Below are 24,024 nucleotides of genomic sequence, written 5' to 3' on the forward strand. Positions count from 1 at the left end.
ACAGTGACATTAGCACCTCACATCTATTACGACGGCTGTGCTGTCCTCAGTCACTTCAGACGCGTCTGGCTCTTTGCAACCCCATGGGCTCTAGCTGACCAGCCTCCTCCCTCTATGGGATTTTCCAGGTAAGAATACTAGAGTGGGTTGCCATTTCCTTCTCCAGGGGATCTTCCTGACCCAGGGGCTGAACCTGCAGCTCCTGCACTGCCAGGATTGTTTACCACTGCGCCACTGGGGAAGCCCCCATTATCATATTACAGTGAACTAACTCTTAATCTAATGTACCTATCCAAATTACCAGGCAGGGTGTTTTTCCTTGGTTTAGCAAGAACACATTTTTTTCTTTTTAATATTTTAGTTACACTTCTAGTTAAGCAGAGGAAGCAAAGGAGGAAAAGGCAGAAAAGGAAGGAGGCAATATAATAAAACACGCGAGATATAACATTAACAACCTGGGATGGGCTTCCCTGGTCGCTCAGTGGTAAAGAGTCTGCCTGCCAATGCAGAAGACACAGGTTCGAGCCCTGATCCGGGAAGATCCCACATGCACGGAGCAACTAAGCCCATGTGCCACAACTAATGAGCCTGCGCAACTACTGAACCTATGTGTCGTAACCCCTGAAGCCTGTGTGCCCTGGAGCCCGTGCTCCACAATAAGAGAAATCACCTCAGTGAGAAGCCCGAGCACCACAGCTGGAGAGTAGCCCCCACTCTCCACAACTGGAGGAAGGCCTGAGCAGCAGTGAGGGTCCAGCACATCCAAAAGTAAATGATTAAAAAAAAAAAAAACAGAAAACATTAGCAACAAGAGGAACAGCGCAAAGAGCAAAAGAGTTCATTTTTTCTTGTAATTATTCTATAATCATAACTTTCAAAATAAAGTTATAAAAAGAACAAAAACACATATATACCAGAATTACACAATTCTATTTTAAGATGCCATTATTTCTAAACACTGGTTCTAAAAATTCTAATAGGAAATCATGCCTATACATTAGTCAAAACTGTCCCATTATCACCAGGGAGTATTCATCACGAGAGATTAGAGAGAGACTGGATGTGTTTAATCAGTTACTGAAACTTGCTAACACTCGAGTGTCAACTAATTCATAACACTCTCACCACAAAGGTACAGAAACACATTCATCGAGTTGCTATGCCTCCCCTCATCCCTGCTTGAGTTTGCACTTAAAATATTCTTAGTTTTTAAACTATAAAAAGTTCCTGGGTGATTCTGAAGATAAATTTAAAATTCCATGTTCTAAAACTTAATGATTCTTCTCTCCTCACTAACCTTCCTACCCAATTTCCCATCAAACCAATAAGAAGAGAAAAACAAACTTCACCTTTCACTTCACTCTCTCCTTTCTCCCCTTTAAATTTCTCCAATCTCTCTAAATCTTGAAAAACAGAAAAAGACTAACAATTTTTAAAGTCATTTATGTGCAACACATAGTGGTAGAAGATTTGTATACATTATCTTGTTTAACAGTCAAGCCACCCACACAGCAAGTATTGTCATCCTCATTTTATAATGAGGAAATAAGCAAGTTCAAACAATTCACACAATTAATAAACCACAATTCTGACTGAAATCTGTCTAGCTCCAAAATCCCTGTGCTTTTTATATCATAGTGCATTGCATCATACTTGTCTCATTTTAAGCTCTCCTTTTAGAATAAAATTTCTATGAGGTACAGAACCTTAGCAGACAGCCTGCCATCAAGATCCATTTTCCCAATAATAGAACCTTGGACAGAAGTTTCTCAATCATAGATTGAGTTTTTTCCCTCTCCTGCAGACCCCCAAATTACTTTTAATTTCACTTATTTATTTAGACATGTGTGCTCAGTTGTTCAGTGTCCAACTCTTTGTGACCCCACAGGTTCCTCTGTCCATGGGATTTTCCAGGTAAGAACACTGGCGTGGGTTGCCACTTCCTTCCCCAGGGGATCCTCCTGACCCAGGGATCAAATCCACGTCTCCTGCACTGGCAGGCGGATTCTTTACCACTGAGCCACCGGGGAAGCCCTATTTAGACATTAAAAAAAAAAAAAAAAAGATGACATTATTGCTCGCTTCCATGTAGAAGCTTTTTCCATGAGCACGGTACAATCCAGTTTAAATTTCTCGGATCCACTGCTGTGTTGGAGGGTGGGCAGTGGTACCCAAGATCACTCCCAGGTTCAATGATTCACAAGGATGACTCAGCACACAGTTGTGCTTATAGTAATGATTTATTGAAGTGAATGGATACAGAGCTAAATCAACAAAGGGAAAAGTCAGATGGAGTGAAGGAGGCAGGAAACCAGGGACAAGTTTCCAAGAGTCTTCTCCCAGGGGAGTCACAAAAGACACACGCTTCTTCCAGTCATGAGTTTTAACAATACGTGAAAATACTGTCCACAAAGTAATAAGCTCCTTGCTGCTCAGTCGCTTCAGTCGTGTTCGACTCTGTGTGACCCCATAGACAGCAGCCCACCAGGCTCCCCCGTCCTGGGATTCTCCAGGCAAGAACACTGGCGTGGGTTGCCATTTCCTTCTCCAATGCATTAAAGTGAAAAGTAAAAGTGAAGTTGCTCAGTCGTGTCTGACTCTTAGCGACCCCGCAGACTGCAGCCTACCAGGCTCCTCTGTCCATGGGATTTTCCAGGCAAGAGTACTGGAGTGGGGTGCCATTGCCTTCTCCCAATAAGCTCCTTAGAGGTTCGGTATCCAAGGTTTTTCTTAGGACTGGTCACGCAGACACCCTCTACCTACTTCGTAGGACTCCCAGAAGAAAAGTAGGTGTTTAGCATAAACCACATTGTTTGTGCTAACAGTTTAGACAGTGAACTACTCTTCACAGTTCTGGGAATGGTGGAAATAAACCCTCTCAAAATCCAAGTCACCAGACGCCAGTCAAGAGCCAACCTTGTAAGCAGGGGGTTCTAAGGATTATCATCTCAAGTCGGCTATGTTCAGTTTTTTCTGTACCACTTAGATGTTCTCTTTAGAAACAATGTTTTGCTGTTTTGTTTTCGGCAATCCCTGCTTTCTATCCAAAATATGTCCCCATTTCCTATCATTTTAACTAAAATTTCCTTTCCTGAGATTTGTATTTTTTAATAACTTATCAGCTACCTATGCCCAACTTCTAAAATTCTTTCACAAGCCACAAGTATACTAGATACACAATGTTATGATTAAATTCTGTATCTATCCTAAAGGAGAATATTTATGAGAAAAAAATCCTTTTAAGACTTAAGACAATTAAATCTTAGCACACTGGGATAAAATTATTCAATGCAATTTGATATTATTGTTTATACTGCAACAGACCCAGTAAACTGTAATACTTTAAAAAGGAAAAGAAAAAAGGAAGCCTCAGTTCCATTACATTTCTACACATTGCTATGTATAGTAACAAATTAGCTGCAAGTTAGCTGTTAACCCTGTAGGAGTGCTCCATTGCCTTCTCCATTCTTTTATAAATCATCATCTAAAAACTAGACAGTAAACCCACGCTTCCTTCTTGAAAGAAGTTAAACGACTTATGACATTTTAAAGGGAATAGAACATAACCTTCCTGTCCTCCTCCACACTTTTATTTTCGAGCGAGTTCCTCATATAAGTATGTGCTATTCAAAGTAAAATTAAGACCACAGGAATACCTTACTTCAGCTTAAAAAGGGGAAAGGTTTTTAAATGCACATATAGAAAGTTACACTTTCTTAGTTTTGGTTTATATCAGCAAATTAGGCAACGCTGGACTGTAAGTGATTTAGTGACTGATCTGTATCCTGATCAGTACCCCAAAATAGTTGCTGAAATGCCTTCTGCTTTTTTCTCTAGTCTCTCCCATTAATGTTTCCTGGCCTTAAATATACTTAATATGAGCTCCAAAGAACACATAAGAGGGCTTCAATGAAGAACTTATCTAAAGAAACAGGAATAACAAAAATCTAAGACGAAAGCATGAAAGTTAAATAATGTAATGAGGATAAATAAAACAAAGTTCAAGAAAGAGAAACAAATTTACAAGTTTTGAAATATATAAAGTAAAAAAAATAATTAACAAAAAAAACTTCATGAATGTTTTATACACAGTTTTCCTTGTGGCTCAGTGGTACAGAATCTGCCTGCCAATGCACGAAACCCAGGTTCTATCCCTAGGTCGGGAAGATTCACTAGAGAAGGAAATGGCAACCCACTCCTATATTCTTGCCTGGGAAACCCCATGGACAGAAAAGCCTGGTGGACTACAGTTCATGGGGTCACAAAAGAGTCAGATACTCATGTGAATTGAATTGCCAGTCTATGTCTGACGCAGGATGCAGCATGCTTGGGGCTGGTGCATGGGGATGACCCAGAAAGATGTTCTGGGGAGGGAGGTGGGAGGGGGTTCATGTTTGGGAATGCATGTAAGAATTAAAGATTTTAAAATTTAAAAAATAAAAAACTAAAAATTAAAAAAAAAAAAAAACAGTCAGATACAACTGAGTGACTAAACACACACGTTTTATATACTTTTTAGTTAACAACACAAACTATGAAAACAAAGTTTAAAAGGATACACTCCAGAACAGGAAGGTAGGTTTGGGGTTTGTTTTACTTTTTGCTCATGTTCTTTCTTTTCTATAATGAAATATGCCACTTTTACAGTTAAAAAAAAAAAAAAAAACAACTAATTTTTTTCCTTTCCCCTTAGAGAAATTAAGGAAATGAGTAGTAAATACATGGCTTTTCACCCCCTTTTCTAGTTTAAAGATGAAGCAAGATCTCTGTAATAAATGAAAATTTTATGCCTGTACAAATAACACAGGGAACTGTCTTAGATCATTCTTCACTCTCATTATCTTCCCCAAAATTACCCTCCTCAAAGTAAACTTTTCTCCTTTCTGTATTCATTGCAAATAACAACAACAAAAACTACATTCATATTATTGTTAAAAAGCTCTAACACCAAAGTCCATGCATTAACAGAGACAGCTTGGTACACTGGAAAGCACAGTGGGCTAGAATAAGTCTTACATTACAGTCCAGCTCTTAGAATGTAAGAGGATTCTTTTGTGGTAGGTTGTCTTTAAGATATTTCTCTTTACACAGTACCTGCTAACTATAAAAAATTTTGTCAAATAATATAGACATATATAGAGTTGAAAGTGGAAGTTCTTTTTACATCTCCATTCTCACAACCAAAGAGCCTAAGAAGATACTAAGATGCTTTTCTAACAGACCAGCTGATAACATCTTTTATTCACATCTGTCTGGACTAAAGGAAACTCCCCTGAGACTCAGAGATTAAAGATTTTGAGCTCAGCATAGTTACTTGATAGAATTCGGGTCTTCTCTCTAAAGGAATGGCTTAGCGTGTTGCATTATTTTCTTGCCTAGGAAATCCCATGGACAGAGGAGCTTGGCGGGCTATAGTCCATGGGGTTGCAAAAGAGTCGGACACGACTTAGCGACTAAATAACAAAAAGTGTGTTGCATATAACACAAAGAATAACGGAATACTTAGCAACCAAGAGAGCAAACTAAGGTAGTTAATTATTGCTTTCCATCTTCCCAGGCACATAGCAAAACTGTACCTTCCTCATCCCCACGGCATGATGTGATGACAAACGACTTGCTCTGGTCAATGAAATATAAGAAATGATGTATGCCTCTTCTGGTTTTTAAAGTTTCCACTAGCACTTGATTTAACAATCTCTGCTTCCCTCTGCAACGCAACTGCCAGCATTCTAGAGTGATGGTGTAAGACTGTCAGCCTGGGTCTCTGGGTGACAAAAGTGAAGTCACTCAGTCATGTCCAACTCTTTGCAACCCCATGGACTGTAGCCTATCAGGCTCCTCCATCCATGGGACACATGTTCTGTTCTGGAGTGGGTTGTCATTTCCTTCTCCAGAGGACCTTCCCAACCCAGGGATCAAACCCAGGTCTCCTGCACTACAGGCAGACGCTTTACTGTCTGAGCCACCAGGGAAGCTCCAAACAGGCAGAATCCCTCTCCCACCTCTGCCAAGACCCCCTGCCCCAATACACACAGTGATCTTCACTGAACAGGTAGTGTGAATGACAAACTTTTGACATGTTAATCCCCTAAGACTGGGGTGGGGAGGAGCTATTGTTACTAACCCATAACCTATTCTATCCTAACTAGACAAACCGACTGACTCTAAAGTTAATACAAAAAAATAATAATAATAAGCAAGGAGGAATAGCCAGTAATATTCTGCAAATACAGAGAAATGAACTAGCCAGACTGGATGGTAGAAACAATAAAGAGCTAATACTTACATAGCACTAATAACATGCAAACATTACTCCTAAGCACTTTATTAATTCATTTATTCTTTATAACAACCTTATTAGATAGGTATTATCATCTCTATTTTACAAATAAGGACACTGAATTACAGGGATATTAAGTAACTTGCCCAAGATCACACAGCTAAGGAAGTAAAGGTTTAAAGCAAGGCAGTTTAGCACAAAAGTCTATATATTATTAACCACCATGCTATAACGCACATCATAAAAACATAATAATTAAAACAGTGTGATACTGACACATAATGAGGCAAATCAGAAAGAACAGAAAATCCAGAAACAAAACCAAATGCACACAGAATTTTAGTATACAAAGAGATAAAGACAGTTATTCAATAAGTGGCTATTCTGAAATCCCTATATCCTGTCAGCAATTCCAATTCAAGGCTTTTATTCTATAGCTATTCTTAGCATATGTTTAAAATGATAAATATTTTTCACTACAGTACCGTTTGAAAACAAATAATTCATCCATACAATGAAAAGCCATGCATCAAAAAAAAAAAAGGCAAGTTCTTTATTTATTAACATGGAAGAATCTCTAACGCAAACTAAGCAGGAGGGGTAGGAGTGAGATGCAAAACAGTCTACACAATATGCTTCCATTGGTCTTAAAGAAAATAAGGACTGGGGGGATACACATACATGCATGCACGCATACACACACACGCACACACACACACGTACCTCTGAAAGTATACACAAGAAACTGGTCTGGATTGCCAAAATCTGACTGGCCAAAGAAAATGTGGTCTCAGAAACACTTTTGCACCACTTGATTTCTGAACTATACAAAGGTACTGAGCATTCAGTAAATAAATAAATGACTTAAATTTTACAGGAGAAAAAGACTGAGCCATTCAGCAGCAGGGATAAATGCCAAAAGAATACACTGAGAGCTGTCATGATGAAGAAGCTGAGCAGCCATTACACTCCGTATACCACAAGCTGAAACAGAGAAAGCCAGCTGGAAGAAAGAAAAACCGAACAGATGTACAGAGCAAAAAAACGCTGTCAAAACCTTACAGCTCCTAAAAGAGAAAGATGGAGTATGCAGTCTTGATTTCTAATGGTTTACTAGCTCCAGTTTCCATTAGGCCCAGATCTACAATGATTCCCATCAATGGAGTGTCACGATCCCCAGAGAACCCACATACAGCACATGCTTCCACTGGCGTTCACTCCACCGCGTCACCATTTCTTCTTTTTTTTTCTTAAGGACCCTACAACTATTCTATTCATGTGAATGAGAAGGCATTTCAGGATACTTTCGAAGTGCCCTCTGTGAAAGAGGAAAGAAAGACTGATCTAACTGAAGAGCTAGAAATATCCAATCAGAATGCTGACAACTGTACCAAAATAAAACTATACATTATACTTACCTATATATTCAGAAGCACTGAAATCTGAGAATTACACTTAGACACAGAAGAAACCTAAATATAATATACTGCTTGGTATTAAGGTATCAAAATTATCTCAGTCTTAACATTACCATAATTGTTAAGTACATTAACCAACAAACATGTTAGAAAGGCAACTTTAAAAAAACATACTATGCTATGCTTAGTCACTCAGTCGTGTTCGACTCTTTGTAACTCCATGGACTGTAGCCCGCCAGGCTCCCCCGTCCCTGGGATTCTCCAGGCAAGAACACTGGAGTGGGTTGCCACACCCTCCTCCAGAGGATCTTCCCAGCCTGCTGCCGCTACTGCTGTCACTTCAGTCATGTCCAACTCTGTGCGACCCCATAGACGGCAGCCCACCAGGCTCCCCCGTCCCTGGGATTCTCCAGGCAAGAACACTGGAGTGGGTTGCCATTTCCTTCTCCAATGCCTGAAAGTGAAAAGTGAAAGTGGAGTCTCTCAGTCGTGTCCGACTCTTCGCGACCCCATGGACTGCAGCCCACCAGGTCCCAGCCTAGGGATCAAACTCAAGTCTCCTGCATTGCAGGCAGATTCTTTACCATCTGAGCCACCAGGGAAACCCAATTTTTGACGACTTAAGATTTATCACATACCCTCTGAGGATTTTACATATAATAATTCTCATAACTCTATGAGGCAGGGACTATTTCACATGACTATTTTACAGATGAGGAAACAGATACATATAAAAATTCAGAACCCTAAGAGACCTTAGAAACTATGTATTACCCCAGCAAGCTATTTATTTTCCACTCACATCAAAATATTGGTATGTTAAATCATAAATTTAATCCAGGATTTAAACCTACATAGTCTAACACCAGCAACCACAATATTAACAGCATACTTATAAATGGCACTGACTGCTGTTATAATCGAAAGCACTCAACTAGAAAATCCAAAAGCTTCAAGAACTACAAAGTGTGAAAACTGTTTATATCAAATGAGGGAGCAAACAAAAAGTCATTCCTGGTAGGATAAATAATAATCTCTTAAATATGATTTTTTTTAAAAAACTGTTTTCCTGTTAACAGTAATTATCTAGCTCTTTTATTAGTATTTCTTTTAAACTCAATTCTATAAAATACCTAAGGAGGCACAAACAAGTACACGAAGGCTAGTCTCAAAATAAACAAAATGGTAATATGTGTTAATCCTTAATAAAGTGAACTATACACATTATACTGTATTTTTCCTTCTATTTTATTATCATGAAAGCTCTGTGAAGACAATGGAGCATCAGTATAAGAGTATTTCCCCCTACATGCAGCAGAAACTTGAGAAAACCACAAAAGTTAAGTCAGGCTCTGCTTCCTATCAGTTATGTGGCCTTAAGGTAAGTAAGATACTTACTCCCTCTCAGCTAAATGCCTTTATATGTAAAACCAGGAAATATGTATAGCTTCCAAGGTTGTGTTGAGGACTAAGTGATATCATAGAATAAAGGGTCTGGGACACAAGCACCCAATCCTTTCCCAGTGCTTTTAGGTTACTATTAAAGCACCATGGTTAGGAGAATAGCATTAAGAGTGAGACATGTCTTACTATGAGACCTGTTTTCATTATTCGCCAAGGACTAATTGGATAACATCTGAAGCATGGAGTTTGGCACGTAAATACTGAATATTATTACATAAATAATACTACCAAAAGCAAAGATTAACTAGAAACTAAACCTAGAAAGATAATAAAAACTAGACCCTAATTTTTTGTGCTCTTCTACTAAGCTACAAGTCCACGATCAACTTGTTTCATGTACCTAAGCATTAGTTTATCTACTTGTAAATTAAATACATCAAAGTACTGAAATTCCCTGGCAGTCCAGTGGTTAGAACTCCAGATTTAAATCCCTGACAAGGGAACTAAGATCATGCAAGCTGTGCGGCGTCCCCTTCCCCCCCCAAAAAAAGTATATTCTACCTATGCCTATCTGGCTACCAAATTCATAAATTTTATCTTAAAACAACCAACATCCTCACAGATATATACACTCACCCTCAAGGAAAAGAAACAAATCAGCAGGAGATTGAGAAATTCAGAGATTCAGAGTAATGACCAAAACATCAAGTTCTACAGTGCCAGTTTAAGATTTTAGTAAGAACCATATTAATAGTAAATACTTTAAATGAGAAAAAATATTTTAAAAAAAAAACACCTAAAATAGTGAAAAACAGTGTTAAATTCATAGTTGCTACAAAAAACTGGAAATACTTTTCAGACATTTTGAGGACCTGTCTAGCTCACAAGGCTTTTCTGAAACATCCTTCTCACACAGTGGTAGGCCCAGAGCAGTCAAATTACGCTCTAGATCAGAGTTCTCAATCAGGGGTGATTTTACCTCCAAGGGAATTTTGGCAGTATCTAGAGACATTTTTTGGTTGTTACAGTTAGATGGTGAGTGCTACTGTTTAGCTGATAGGGCCAAAGACACTGCTAAATTCAATGCACAGGACAACTTCCACAAAGGATCATTCAGCCTAAAATGTCAATGTTACAGAGGTGATCTGACCACCAATCACAGTGGTGATTCTAATTCTGAGAATCTGTAACTGAGACTAAGAAGTATTAGTTTAATATGGACCATGCTTTTGACCAGAAAAGATTACCGAAAAAAAAAAAGGAAATTGTGGTATGAATTAAATGTCTAAGAGATAATAAAGTGAGCAAACAGAAGACAAAATAAGAGACAGAATAAATAAATATTGCCTGAGATTTTAGCAGCCTTCCACTTCCTGTTTCTGGGCCGGCCTAACTACATTCCTGTCCTTGAGTCTCCACTATCTCCACACAAATTTTCTGTGTATTACATAATCTGCAGTTGGTCTTTCCCACTTGTAACCAAGAGTCCTACTCACACATATTACCCACAGAAAACTGCTAAGGGAAAAGTAACTACAGAGAGTATGTAATACCTATAGTCCAACATAAGTAAATAAAAAATAAATTTGATGAAACTTTATAATAGTAAAAAAAAATGGTGAGGTATTGAAAAAAGATCAATAAGGACTAATCTATAAATATAAGGAAAACAGGGAAAATAGGACAAATAATGTGGAAACCAGCGAAAAGAGTCAAAATTTCCTAAACTAAAAGGACAACCAAAAACCACAGACACATGGTGCATTACACAAAAATTGAGAAATAATCATTTAAGACAGACTTCTCAAGCATCTATGTACCAAGCTCTTAATCTTTAGGAGCAAGAATTTTATAGAACTCAATAGCATAAAAACAGTTCAATTAAAAGATGGGCAGAGGCCTTCCCTGGTGGCACAGAGGATGAGAATCCACCTGGCAATGCAGGGAACAAAGGCTCAATCTCTCGTCCAGGAAGATTCTACATGCCTCAGAGCAACTAAGCCACTGGTGCCACAACTACTTGCCTTAACTAATGAGCCCGGGCACTGCAACTACTGAAACTGGTCTGTGCTCCACAACAAGAGAAGCCACCTCCGTGAGAAGCCCGTGCACCACAACCAGAGGGTGGCACCTACTCTCTGCAACCAGAGAAAGCCCACATGCAATAACATGCATGCAGCGCAACCAAAAAAGGAAAGAAAGTAGAAAAACTGAAAATGGGCAGGGAATTCCCTGGTGGTCCCAGTGGTTAGCACTTTGTGCTTCACTGATGAGCGCATGGCCTCAATCCCTGGAACTAAGATCCCACAAACTGCACCATGAGGCCAAAAAAGGAGGAAAGAAAGAAAGAAATTAAAAATGGGCAGAGAATCTGAATACACACTTTTTCAAAGGAGACATACAAGTGGCCAATAGGTATATGAAAAGGTGCTCAACATCACTGTCACCAGGGAAATGCAAATCAAAACCACAAAGAGCTATCACCCCATTCTGGTTAGAATGGCTATCATTTAACCAAAGAAGGGGGAAAAACACCACCAAAAAAAGCTCAAGAGACATCAAGGATTGACAAGAATGTGGAGAAAAAGGAGCTGTTCTGCACTGTTAGCGGCAATGTAAACTGGTGCAACCACCACAGAAAACAGTATAGAGGTTCCTCAAAAAACTAAAAACGGAAGCCCCATATGAGCCAATGACCTGACTTCTGGGTTTATATCCAAAGGAACTGAAAACAAGATTTTGAAGGTACATCTGCACTCCCATGTTCACTAAGCATTAGTCACAAGAGCCAAGACAGAATACAACCTAAGTGTCCATCAAGAGATGAATGGATAAATACGGGTGTATATATATTCACACAATAGAATACTTCAGCCATGAGAAAGAAGGAAACCTTGACATTTGCAACAACTTGCATGAATTTTGAGGGCATTACACTAAGTGAAATAAGTCCAAACAGAAAAAGGCAAATATTATATGATATCACTTACATGTGGAAATCTAAAAAAGCTGCACTCAGACACGCAAGTGATGGTTAACAGGGCCTTAAGAAGTAGGGGCATGAGGAGACACTGGTCAAAGGGTACGAACTTCCAGTTATAAAATTAACAAGTTTTGAAGATCTAATATACAGCAGCATAGTGATTATAATAATACCATACTATATATTTGAAAATTGCTAAGAGTAGATTTTACATGTTCTCACCACAAAAAAGAAATAATAATCATGTGACTTGATGGAAGTATTGTTAGATAATGCTATAATGGTAATCATATTACAATACATAAAAGTATCAACAGCTGTATATGTACCTTAAACTTATACATTATTATGTTAATTATATCCCAATAAGCTAGAAGAAAAAAAAGAGGAAGAATTTTTAAAATAAAAAGATTTTATATGCTAAGAAAAAAGAATAAACAGATAAATATAAAAGGATAACCACGACCCCAGACTTGAAAAAGTAACAGCTTGGTAGAAAATTTAACAGAGCTAAAGCCATCCTGACACACGCCATGGCCAAGATGACTTTTCTCTCTGAAGACACCTAATAATCTCAAGAAACCGGTAACTTGAAATAATTAAATCAAAGAATTTACAAATCCATTAGAATTTTCCCAAACAACAGGGTTAACTTCCCTTGTGGCTCAGCTGGTAAAGAATCCGCCTGCAATGTGGGAGACCTGAGTTCGATCCCTAGCTTGGGAAGATCCCCCAGAGGAGGGAAAGACCACCCATTCCAGTATTCTGGCCTGGAGAATTCCATGGACTATATAGTTCATGGGGTCACAAAGAGTCAGACACAACTGAGCAACTTTCACTTCACTTCAAAATAGAAAATTAAAAATATAATGATAAAGACAGAATGAAAACATTATGATATCCTAAGACTTGAAAGTGTAGTTAAGCTAAAAATAGGGTAGTAAAAGGAAAAACATACACTGCATAATGAAGCCAAATTCAAAGTAACTTTTATACCAATCAGTAACTGCAAAGAAAATTCAAAGCACCCTAAGTGAACAATGCAAAAAGAAAAAGCCTCTCTCTACCTGCTGAATGCATCAACTCATTTAAATTTATCGAGCATCAGCTTTGTGCCTGTCACTGCTCTCGTGGTGGGCAAGATCAAGTTCCTGCTCTCATAGAGCTTATCATTTAAAGCAAGACTGTCCAACAGAAATGGAAGCCACAAATGTAAGCAAAAATATGTCATTTTACATATTATGGCAGCGAAGCTAAATTTTTTAATCATTAAATTTTAATAATCTATTTAATCTGGCATATAAAACACTATCATGTCAACATGTAATGAACATAAAAATATTGATGTGATATTTTGTATTCTTGTTTACATACTGAGTTTTCAAAATGTAGTGTTATTTTAACATAGCTCTTCTCAGTTAGGACGAAGAACATTTACTGAAGTCACACGTGGGTAGTAGCTGCCATACTGGACATTGCCGACTTGGGAAGAGGGATGGGGCTGTTCCCACCCCTGCCAAAACTTGTCATATTCTTTGACTATTTATAAACTGTCCGCATATATTTCTCTGATTAAAAATAACTAAAAAGAGCTTTCTGGTCAGAACAAATAGCAGCTCCAACCATCTATTTTATGCAAAACTGGCAACAACCTACCATCAATATGAAAACTGAATAAACTGTGGTATACAATGGAATACTGAACTATATTGTTTCAACACGGATATATCTCAGAATCACACAGGATAAAAAGTAAAGCTGCAAGATGATATGTCTGGCATAGCATTTATGTTAATTTTCAAACATACAAAGTTACAAACTGGAGTTCACACACACATACACTCTCTAGATAATTACAAGTGGAATAAAATCCAACTATGTGGAAGGGAAGGATAAACACCATCAGCGTAGTGTTAACCTCAGGATAAGGAGAGAAGAATAGGTTTGAGAAGGTCTGAAAAGCGTATTCAACTGTCTCTATAATTTTTTTTAATGTAACATAACTAACAATTGTTAAATCGAGGTGATGGGTACCTGGACATTCTGCTATATGAACTTTTCTGTATATTTGAAATACTTCCTTTTAAAAAATGCTTTCTTCACATTTTATTTCTATTTCTGTGAAGAGACCAGAGTTTATTGGTATCAGAAAGTTAACTTCTGATAAAAATACGTATTTGTCAAAGAAAATATTCTTTCCTCATACCTCCTTAAAAGTTAAATCTCAGTTTCACAGAATTAAACATAGCACAGGAATCTGGTCTTAGAGTTAGCTAATGGATTATCAAAATTAAAAATACATATATTGATTCAGAAGCTAAACACAAGTCCCAATGCAACCTGGAGAGAATCTGGAACTGCTCTGTAGTATCCACAGAACACATCTTTTTCACAGCAAAAAGGTTCACATTTACCAAAAATCAATGCTCAGAGGTCTCAACTACTGATGTAGCACTGTGACTATGAATTGTCAACATTAGGAATGTATTTACCAAACTTAATATCTTCCTCAGTGCATACATAAACAATAAATTGCACGCTTTATTCTAGATGCTAGTCACAAATGACATTTCTTTCTGCAAAACACAGAGAAGTAACAGTGTGAAGTAACACCTATATATGCTTTAGATATATGTACTATATATAGGCTTCCCCGGTGACTCACTGGTAAAGTATCCAACTGTCAATGCAGGAGACACAGGTTCAATTCCTGAGATGGGAAGATCCCCTGGAGAAGGAAACGGCAACCCACTTCAGTATTCTTGCCTGGGAAATCCCACAAACAGAAGAGTCTGGCACATTATAGTACATGGGGTCACAAAGAGTCAGACACAACTAAGCGACTAAGCACGCACACGTACCTCTTTACAGATTTTCATACAATTAAAAATGCAAACTTCAAAATAAAAGCAAGCTAATATAACAAAAACTTTCAAGTATCAACCTTTCTTCCCCATAAGAAACAGATGGGTGATAAGAATTGTGCCGGTTAGCACTGTTAGTTTTAGAAAATGTTTTCTTGGTAACTACTTGGAACCACAAGATGCTAAGTGGCACTCTTTAGTCCTAACTAAGTATTATTTTAATTTGCTGGAATTAGCATAGAGAAAGGAATATGTTAACAAAATTGTCTGTGTACATACTGTATATTAAGCCAGAACAGAACATTTTCTTTAACCTTGACCACATCAACTGAAAGGTTTCTAGACCCTCCCTTTCCTTGGAAAGCAAGTCAGGGAATATAAATTGCCTGGGCCTGCTGGTGAGCTTTGTGTTCTGCTGGATCAAAAGCCAATACTGGCAGAGTTCACTACAGAAGGGCCTGAAGTACCACCACCATAGACTCAGCACATTTATACCATGAAGCAAAGAGACAGAAAAGGCTCGATAGAGTTCTTTTTATAAGCAACCAAAATTATACTTGGCATGGTATTATATTTAATGGGTATATTAATCTGTACATTTGAGTGAAAGTTCAATTGAAAATAACTGAACTGAGAAATCACTATAATTAGTATACTAATCACAAATTTATAGACTAAAGTTATGCTCTCAACCCCAAAATGCAGAGATTAATAACCAAGAGTTATTATACAAAATATGTACTTCTCCACACATAGACACACAAAACAAGACTAGTTTTTTAACTGTTTCATCAGTCTTCATCAGTATCTAAAGCAGCATCATTCTTTGAGACAGCAATTCTGCTTAAATTGTACCTAAAATTTTCTTTGCAACATTAACACAGGCAATTACTATTAACTGAACATAGAAATATAGAAAATACTCTGGAATATCACATTAATTTTTTCAAAAAGATTGTCACATTACCTAAAAAGGAGAAACATCCTTGTAAGTTGCATATTGCAATGATAAACAGATCACTTTAAGTGGCTATAAACATACCAATACAAAGAGAAAAGGAAAGGTATAATCTATCAACGGGGGTGGGGGTGTCAGTCTTTAAATAAGAAACTGTTAGTAATACTAAATCTAGAGGTTAGGCCAGTAGTTCAACATTATCATGAGGTTTCAAACTGCCCTGTGATTGCCTCCTGCTCCCTGTGTTAGATCAGGATACCCAAGTCTCAATCCGCAGTCACAGAGTCAATATACAGATCCAATGCTGGTTTCCTGTGTGTTCAGTCATATCCGACCCTGCGACCCCCTGCCAGACTCCTCTGTTCCTCAGATTTTCCAGGCAAGAATACTGGGATCGGTTGCCATTCCCTTCTCTAGGGGATCCTCCTGACCCAGGAATCGAATCCTCGTCTCCTGCACTGGCAGGTGGATTCTTTACCACTGAGCCACTTGGGAAGCCCAACCCCGGTCTACCATGCTGAAAACCTCATCACTGGTCTCAAGAGAGATGGGGTAAAAAGAAAAAACTAATAATCTTCCCATATACACACACATACAAATACATATGTACATAAACACAAACCTCGAAAGGAAACTAGGCACCATTATACCATAACTATAGAATCACAAATAGGTATCCCGTCTTTGGCCTCTAATCTTTTTCAATTTGGACAAGCAGGATTTTATGGAGTTTAAGTGGGGAAAAAAAAAACCCACCCTGATATTAAGTACTTAGAACATGCTTGCCACACAGCAGCACTCAATAAGTGGCAATTATTTCTTCACGGCTTCTTCCAGGGACTAGGGCCCACTCTAGGTCTGTCAGCAGAACCCGATGTCTCTTCCCTCCATTTTTCCTGACACAAAATTCTTTCAAAAGTGCATCTCTCAACAAAATTTCAACATATAAACTTTTAGAGATTAACCAAAAAAAAAAAAGGCTGAGGCCAAAGCATCTTTTCCTGACACAAAAAGGTGGTATAAGACCAGTGGACACTTGCATGCAGACACCAGACTTGGAACAAAGGGATTTATAAACCAATTTTAAGTAGAAGGGTCAATACACTACGCCCTCTGACAACGGACAATCTTTGAACTGCTTTTGATCCCCCACTCCTCTTACTCTCACATTACCAACACTTCCCAACGTGGGGCCCCAACCAGCAGCATCCAGCAACACCGGAAATTTGTTAGAAATGCAAATGCTCAAAGCCCACCTCGGACCTAAATAAGAAACTCAGAGTGGGACCCAGCAATCTGGGTCTCCACACAAAAGTTTGAGACCAGCTCTATATAATTAGGTGAAGTATCAACAGTGAAACTTCAAATTTATCTATTGCAGGAGAAACCTGTTAAGATTCATGAGGTTAACATTAAGTAAGGAGACACAAACAGGTCTTAAAGGATGTTAAATGAAGGTCATTACAACATAAAAAGTGATTATATACTAACTAGCAAATAAATGTGCCAGCTTAAAATTAGGTCTCAACCTAAACTTTACATTTGCCTTGGCTTGTATTTCTGGTTCAACTTCTCTGAAGGAAGAAAAACACCAGTACAAAAAGAGTAAGAAAGAACCATAAAACCAATCATCCTAAGAGGATAACATTTAACCCCAAGGAAGGCAGGCCTAAGGTGATTTCAGAGTTCCAAAATTTCCCTATCTTTCTGCTGCTTTCTTAAAGTCCCTTAATAATAACCAAGAGTAGCTTGAGAGAAAAATAGACTTAGAGAAAACAGATTTAAAATGTAAATGCTAAGACAATTCTACACTTCAGAATGCTTTACGATAGCTTACAACATTTTCATGAGACTTGTAATTTTCACAATCATTTTGAGGTAAATAACAGTGCCAACAACAAAACTACTATTTATTACTTACGAGCCTTACAAAATTTTATTATTTAATTCAACTGTTGAGGTTGGAGTTATAACCATTTACTAGTGTAAGACACGGCAACATCTGAATCCAACTCTAATTTTAAAACTTAAGTTCTTTAAATCTCTACACAATGGCAAGATGTGGAGACAAAGGCTTGAGTTTCAGCACCATATCTTAAAGAGCTGTGTGCTGAAATACTTGGGAAGTCACTCAATTCTCTTTACTCTGCATCTATAAAATGGGAAGATTAGTATCTGTGCTCACCTATTTCAGAGTACAGTTCACCCTTGAACAACTTGGGGGTTGGAGTGCCTACCCTCCAAGAAGTCAAAATCCACTTATAACTTTACCAGGTGGGTCCTCCACATCGGGGGCTGGCATCTGTGGATCCAACCTCTCACAATAAAACTATAGTACATATTTATTGAAAAAAATCTGCCTACATGTGGACTCTCAAAGTTCAAACCTGTGTAGCTCAAGGGTCAATTATAATTGTAAAGATCAAAATGAGATAAAAGACATAAAAGGTGTTCATAAGCTCTTTAAAAAACTACACAAATATAAATTATCATCATCATTACTGATATTGATAGAACAGAGTGAAGAGAGGAAAGAAAACAACGATACAGTATAGGGATAGGAAGGGGTAAAGATACTGGTTTTTCTTTTGTTTGGCTTTTATTTCCTTATTAAAGCAGGTTGAAGACCCTTAAGGAGAAACTTCAGATTTCAAAACCTTACTGTGACCTTACTGTCAACTGGGCTGTAATAAAAGAATCTGTGCCACAAATTATTGTTACTTTTCTAAAAATACACACATACACAACTATATACTTGTATCTTACATAGATATGGAGGTTAATAAAAATGTAACAGCTGACTTACTTTTAAAAGATTAGTTCTCGTAAGAATCAGTGACCACTATACTAGGTCACCATAATTAAAATTCCCTTGCAAACAGCCTTCCTGTTCTTTTCTAGTGCATCATTTTCGACCTGTGGTGCCTACGTCTTTCATTCTGCAATATTAAAACACGAACTACAGATCCTAAATAAGTAAATGAGACCACTTAAAATGATGAGTTTGATTTAAAAAGGGGACAATTTTATTATTCAAAACTTCACAACTTAAGGTTTATTTTTAATAGCATTTACAGCAAACGAGTGAGAGAAGAAAGTAAAGCTGAAGTGAAATCACTCAATTGTTGTGAGGTATGTCAGATATTAAAAAGACAACGAAAGTATTCAACCCTAGATTACCGATCATGAAATGTCAGCTCACAGAAAAGTTTCAATAACAGAGTTCAGGAAAGTCACAGCACTCACCTCTTTCATACCAAAAACAGCCCAACTATTTTTATTCCTTCTACATTACATTCACAAAAAGCTTTTTTGGCAAGTTATTATAACAACTTACATTTTAATAAAAAACACTATTCTCATTTTCAATGAGAAAATACCAAAAAATCATGGACTCTGATAAAGCATTTCTATAACGTACATACATTTCTGACTACATACAATATTTAATCTACATTGAAACCTACATGTAAACGCAATAGTCTGTCAGGCCTAGCTTTCATATATGAAATTATGTGCTAATACATCAATACTGAAATTCAAGACAGTGATTTGCACACTAGTTGCCAGGTTTTGTGTGTAAATGTCAAACAATAGGTCCACTAAGAAGGTTCTGAAGCTAACTCAATTTATTCATTCAAACCAGAATTTATCATGTGTTTCTAAGCACTGGTTCTCACCTAGGGGCAATCTAGCAGTGTCTGGAAACATTTCTGGTTGTTACAACAGGAGAGGGTGGGGATTACCAGTAAGAGGTGCTACTGGCATCTAGTTAGTAGACGCCAAGAATGATGTTAAACACATTACAAAGCACAGGACAGCTCCCATAACAAAGGATTATCCACCTCAAAATGTCAATACTGCAGAAGTTGAGAAACTCTGAGCTTTAGAAGTTTATAAATACCCCATCTGTCTAAAAATAGTACTCACTTCTCCTTTGTTTAGGTATTATTTGCCAATTCTATTCTTTACATACTAGTCTCTGGCAACAAACTTACCATGTTCCCATCTTTTCAATCAACTTCTAACTTCCAAACTTGTCAATAAAACCAATTTCAAAATCTTTTGTCTTTGATTCATCCTTATTTTTAATAATAGGAGGAGGAGTAATGGCCAGACCAAAACATATGCAGCCCTTACTACATGCCAAGCATATTCTAAGTGCCTTGCATATATTAACTCATTAATCTAGGTACTATTATTACCAGGTATTCTTATTATCCTCATTTTACAAATGAAGAATCCAAGGCACAAAAAGGTTAAATAACTTGCCCAGGGTTACAGATAATAAGCAGTCAAGTCTGGTTTCAAATCCAGACAGAATGGCTCCAGTTCATAACCTTAAGTATTCCAGAGTCATCTCTCTCCTTCATCCTCTACATCAGATCATAAAGATCTGATCCTTAGGATCAGATCCTTAAAATCCACAAAGGACAGGGACCTTGTTATGTTCACAGCAGCATCCCCAGAGTTCAGTACATAATAGGTGCTCAAAAAACTTGTTTGTTGAATGAAGTATCTCTCAAGCTCACCCCACCTGTTTTCATTGCCGCCACTCAAGGCCAAGTCTCTGAGCACCTCATACTTAGGTTTCTTTACATATCCTATTTACTAGCAAATCAAGTGAAAAGATATAAACTCCTCTGCCACATTTTCGATAACTCAGTCCATAACCCAACGTAATCAAAGTTTTCTTCCCACTGCTTCTCAATTAGAATCATAATATCTTAAGAGTCAGAAGGTACCTTAGAGATCATCTAATCTAACATTTAACCAGAAACCCAAAGACAGTTAAGCAGCTAAATCACCCAGCCAGGTGAAGCCAGGATCAAAACTTGATTCCTGCAATTTTTGTCCAAGGATTCACTCCTGGAAGATTTACTTCATTCATGACAGATGTCTGCTCACTATTTCATCAACAAAATAAGTTCATTTCAATTGTCCACACTTAAGTTGTTTCTCCTGCACAGCCTGCCCTTTTTCTTGCTCCATAGATCCAAATTCTATCCACCCTTCAAAATCTCTTCCTATTCCCTTCTTCATGACCTCCGCCTCCTCAGAAAATCTTAGGTCTTGAATAGAGACTAAACAAAGAGGATCACCACTGCCTACCAGGCGAAGTTTAATACATACTAACACTGTGAAGAAGGCTGAGCGCCGAAGAATTGATGCTTTTGAACTGTGGTGTTGGAGAAGACTCTTGAGAGTCCTTTGGACTGCAAGGAGATCCAACCAGTCCATTCTGAAGGAGATCAACCCTGGGATTTCTTTGGAAGGAATGATGCTAAAGCTGAAACTCCAGTACTTTGGCCACCTCATGAGAAGAGTTGACTCATTGGAAAAGACTCTGATGCTGGGAGGGATTGTGGGCAGGAGGAGAAGGGGACGACCGAGGATGAGATGGCTGGATGGCATCACGGACTTGATGGACGTGAGTCTGAGTGAACTCCGAGAGATGGTGATGGACAGGGAGGCCTGGCGTGCTGTGATTCACGGGGTCACAAAGAGTCGGACATGACTGAGCGACTGAACTGAACTGAACACCTTCCATAATGCAAAGCTACTTAGATAATTTCTTCCCTGAAAACTATTTACCCATTCTTTCCTCCTGCAATGCAGGAAGTGATTTCAATAAAGACTAACTTATATGGCACCTTCATAAAATGTTCATATCTCTGGAAGAGAGGCTCACTAGCATCTTTAATAGTAGACATATAACACTCGAATGGCCCAAATCACCTCTCTCTCTTCCATTAAGAAACTCAGCTTGTTCACAAAGTCCAAACCCAGAACTCTGATACAACTCACCATCTCTTTCTCTGCATAAGACCATTTGTCTTAACTTCCTCCAAAACTCCATTTCTAAGGAACAGTTCACATTTCCTTCCTCTTCTTCCCTACACTAAGCAGAAAAGAACACCCTCTTTTCTATTTTCCTTATGCCTCTTCAGTGAAAGTCCAGTTTGCTGCTGCTCAGCCAACCTCAACTATCCAGTCCTTTATATAGAAGTCACATCTATTTCTTCAGCCTCCCTCAGATTTTAGGGTATCTCAACTCCATGAAGGTCAGTTTTTTTTTTCCCTTCTTCCTTTAGACAAATGACCTCAAAAGGTGTGGGTGCAGCTAAGAAGAGTACCAAAAAGTCCATTCTTCCCTGGACTGCAGGAAATAATATATTAGAACTCGTTATATTTATTTTTTCATCTCATCCTTTCTTAAATTCTGCTTCTGTGTACATCTGTACATTACACATTAGTATAGTAGGACAAGTATATTATACATAAATTCTTGGAGTATTGTATGATCAAGAGATATTAAAAACTGGAGTTGGCGACCACTTAAAAATACCTTTATATGAGGCCAAAGTAATAGGTTCCAGACCATAGAGAGGATATATGTTTGTATACATGTACACATGATTGGCAGAAAAACTTGTTCCTACCCAAAGTCCTAACTATGCCCACCATCATCAAACCCCTGCCAGCCATTTCAGAATTGTGTCCTACTCAAAAGCCCCACCAAGGGCTTCCCTGGTGGCTCAGAGAGTAAAGCATCTGCCTACAAATGTGGGAGACCCGGGTTCGATCCCTGGGTCGGGAAGATCCCCTGGAGAAGGAAATGGCAACCTACTCCAGTACTCTTGCCTGGAAAATCCCATGGACTGAGAAGCCTGGTAGGCTACAGTCCATAGGGTCGCAAAGAGTCGGACACCACTGAGCCACTTCACTTTCACTTCAAAAGGAGCAGAACAGAGGATGGTCTGGCAAAACCCTTAATTTCCACTTTGGGGAAAAAAAAAAAATTCAAATGCTGAGTTACTATCCTTACCTTTCCCATAGAAGGGGATTTCAGAGCACTGTTCACTATCCTAACACCGCTCATTGCCTGGCTTGTTCGTCTACTTCACAGGACACTACGTCCTGAGATTCAGTTCCTATTTACCAACCCCTCGAGGCACAATTCACGGTCCCTTCGATAACAAGCGATTTATGCTAACACCTGGATTAAGCTCACACCTCCCTCAGTCTCCTCTCCCCTGAGGATACCATGCACCGTCCCCCGCGAGCCGCACAGTCGTGTCCAGTGTAGACGACAGTCCATCCAAGATCCCTAAGACCACTTCTCTTTCCTCCTCCGCCCCCGGGAGCTGCCAGCCAGGCTGGAGACGGGAAGGGGGAGGGGTGTGACTCGCCTCCCGTGACTGGCCCAGATGGCAGCCGATTCCGCCCCCACTCTCGGGCACCCCTCCACCCGCTCGACCCCCTAGGGCTGCCTGTCTGCCTCCCACCCCGCCCCAACTCCACCTCCGGCCTCCCCCACGTCCTCACGCCGGCTCCCGGACACACTCACCATGCTGGGTGAAGATATTGAAGCCGGCCTCTGCGGTACGCCCCACCAAGTCCCGCCTGCGACCGGAGGGCCTGGCTGCGCTGCTGCCCCGGATCCCGCGGGGTTGCGACTGCTGAAGCCCCGGAGCCTCCCCGACGCGGCCCACCTGCTGCCCCATCCCTGCGCTCGCTTACTCCCGCGCCCCCGACGACCCCTGGTCACATTCCTCCTCGGCTCCGGCCTCGGGGTTCCAGGCGCTGCTCCGGCCTCTCCTTCCCAACCCAGGCCCCGGCCCTGAGCGGTCCGGCCGCCTGCGGCTCCGCACCCGACTCCTCACAGCAGGCGCCGCGCCGCCTCCCGACGCCTCACAGGTTCTCCTTTTCCCTTCCCATCCCGCGGCTCCGCGCCCCCAATGCTGCCGCTACTGCCGCCGCCGCCATCTTTAAACCACCGAGCACTGGGAGAGCGTGGGACAGAGCGTCTCCTGCCCGCAACCCGACCAGTCATCTCCGCTACTCAGAGGGCGGGCTTCCCGGCGGCCCCGCCCCTCCCGCGCGCCCCCGCCTCCTCTCAGGGTGGGGCCACCCCCGCCACCACCCCAGGTACCCACCTCTTTGGCACGTCTACAGCTGCTTCAGGTCCTTCTGTTCCTTCGCGGCGGCTCGGCCTCCCACGTCCGAATCCGCCTTAGCCGACCCCTCCCAAGTTCGGTTCAACGCGCTTACCGCCTTTTGGGGGGTCGGTCGGTTTAAAGGTTTCCCTGTCACTCCTCCACCTGTCAAATCAA

General features: G+C 39.6%; 1 protein-coding gene across 4 annotated transcripts in view; it reads right to left on the reverse strand.

Moving 5' to 3' along the window:
- ABL2 (ABL proto-oncogene 2, non-receptor tyrosine kinase) overlaps positions 1-23,682 on the reverse strand; it is a 101,799-nt gene extending 78,117 nt beyond the window's left edge. For 2 of the 4 annotated variants that reach the window (XM_060396639.1, XM_060396638.1), the window contains exons 1-2: positions 23,259-23,682; positions 14,751-14,813 (exon numbers count right to left, since the gene is read on the reverse strand). In XM_060396639.1, the coding sequence (XP_060252622.1) occupies positions 14,751-14,813; positions 23,259-23,415 (220 nt within the window). In that variant the 5' untranslated portion in view covers positions 23,416-23,682. The remainder of the gene's footprint in view (positions 1-14,750; positions 14,814-23,258) is intronic. The other 2 variants (XM_027975916.3, XM_027975915.3) reach the window with 1 other exon arrangement.
- Positions 23,683-24,024: the final 342 nt, after the last annotated feature.

This window comes from Ovis aries, chromosome 12, assembly GCF_016772045.2.
Source record: "Ovis aries strain OAR_USU_Benz2616 breed Rambouillet chromosome 12, ARS-UI_Ramb_v3.0, whole genome shotgun sequence".
Classification (NCBI taxonomy): Eukaryota; Metazoa; Chordata; class Mammalia; order Artiodactyla; family Bovidae; genus Ovis; species Ovis aries.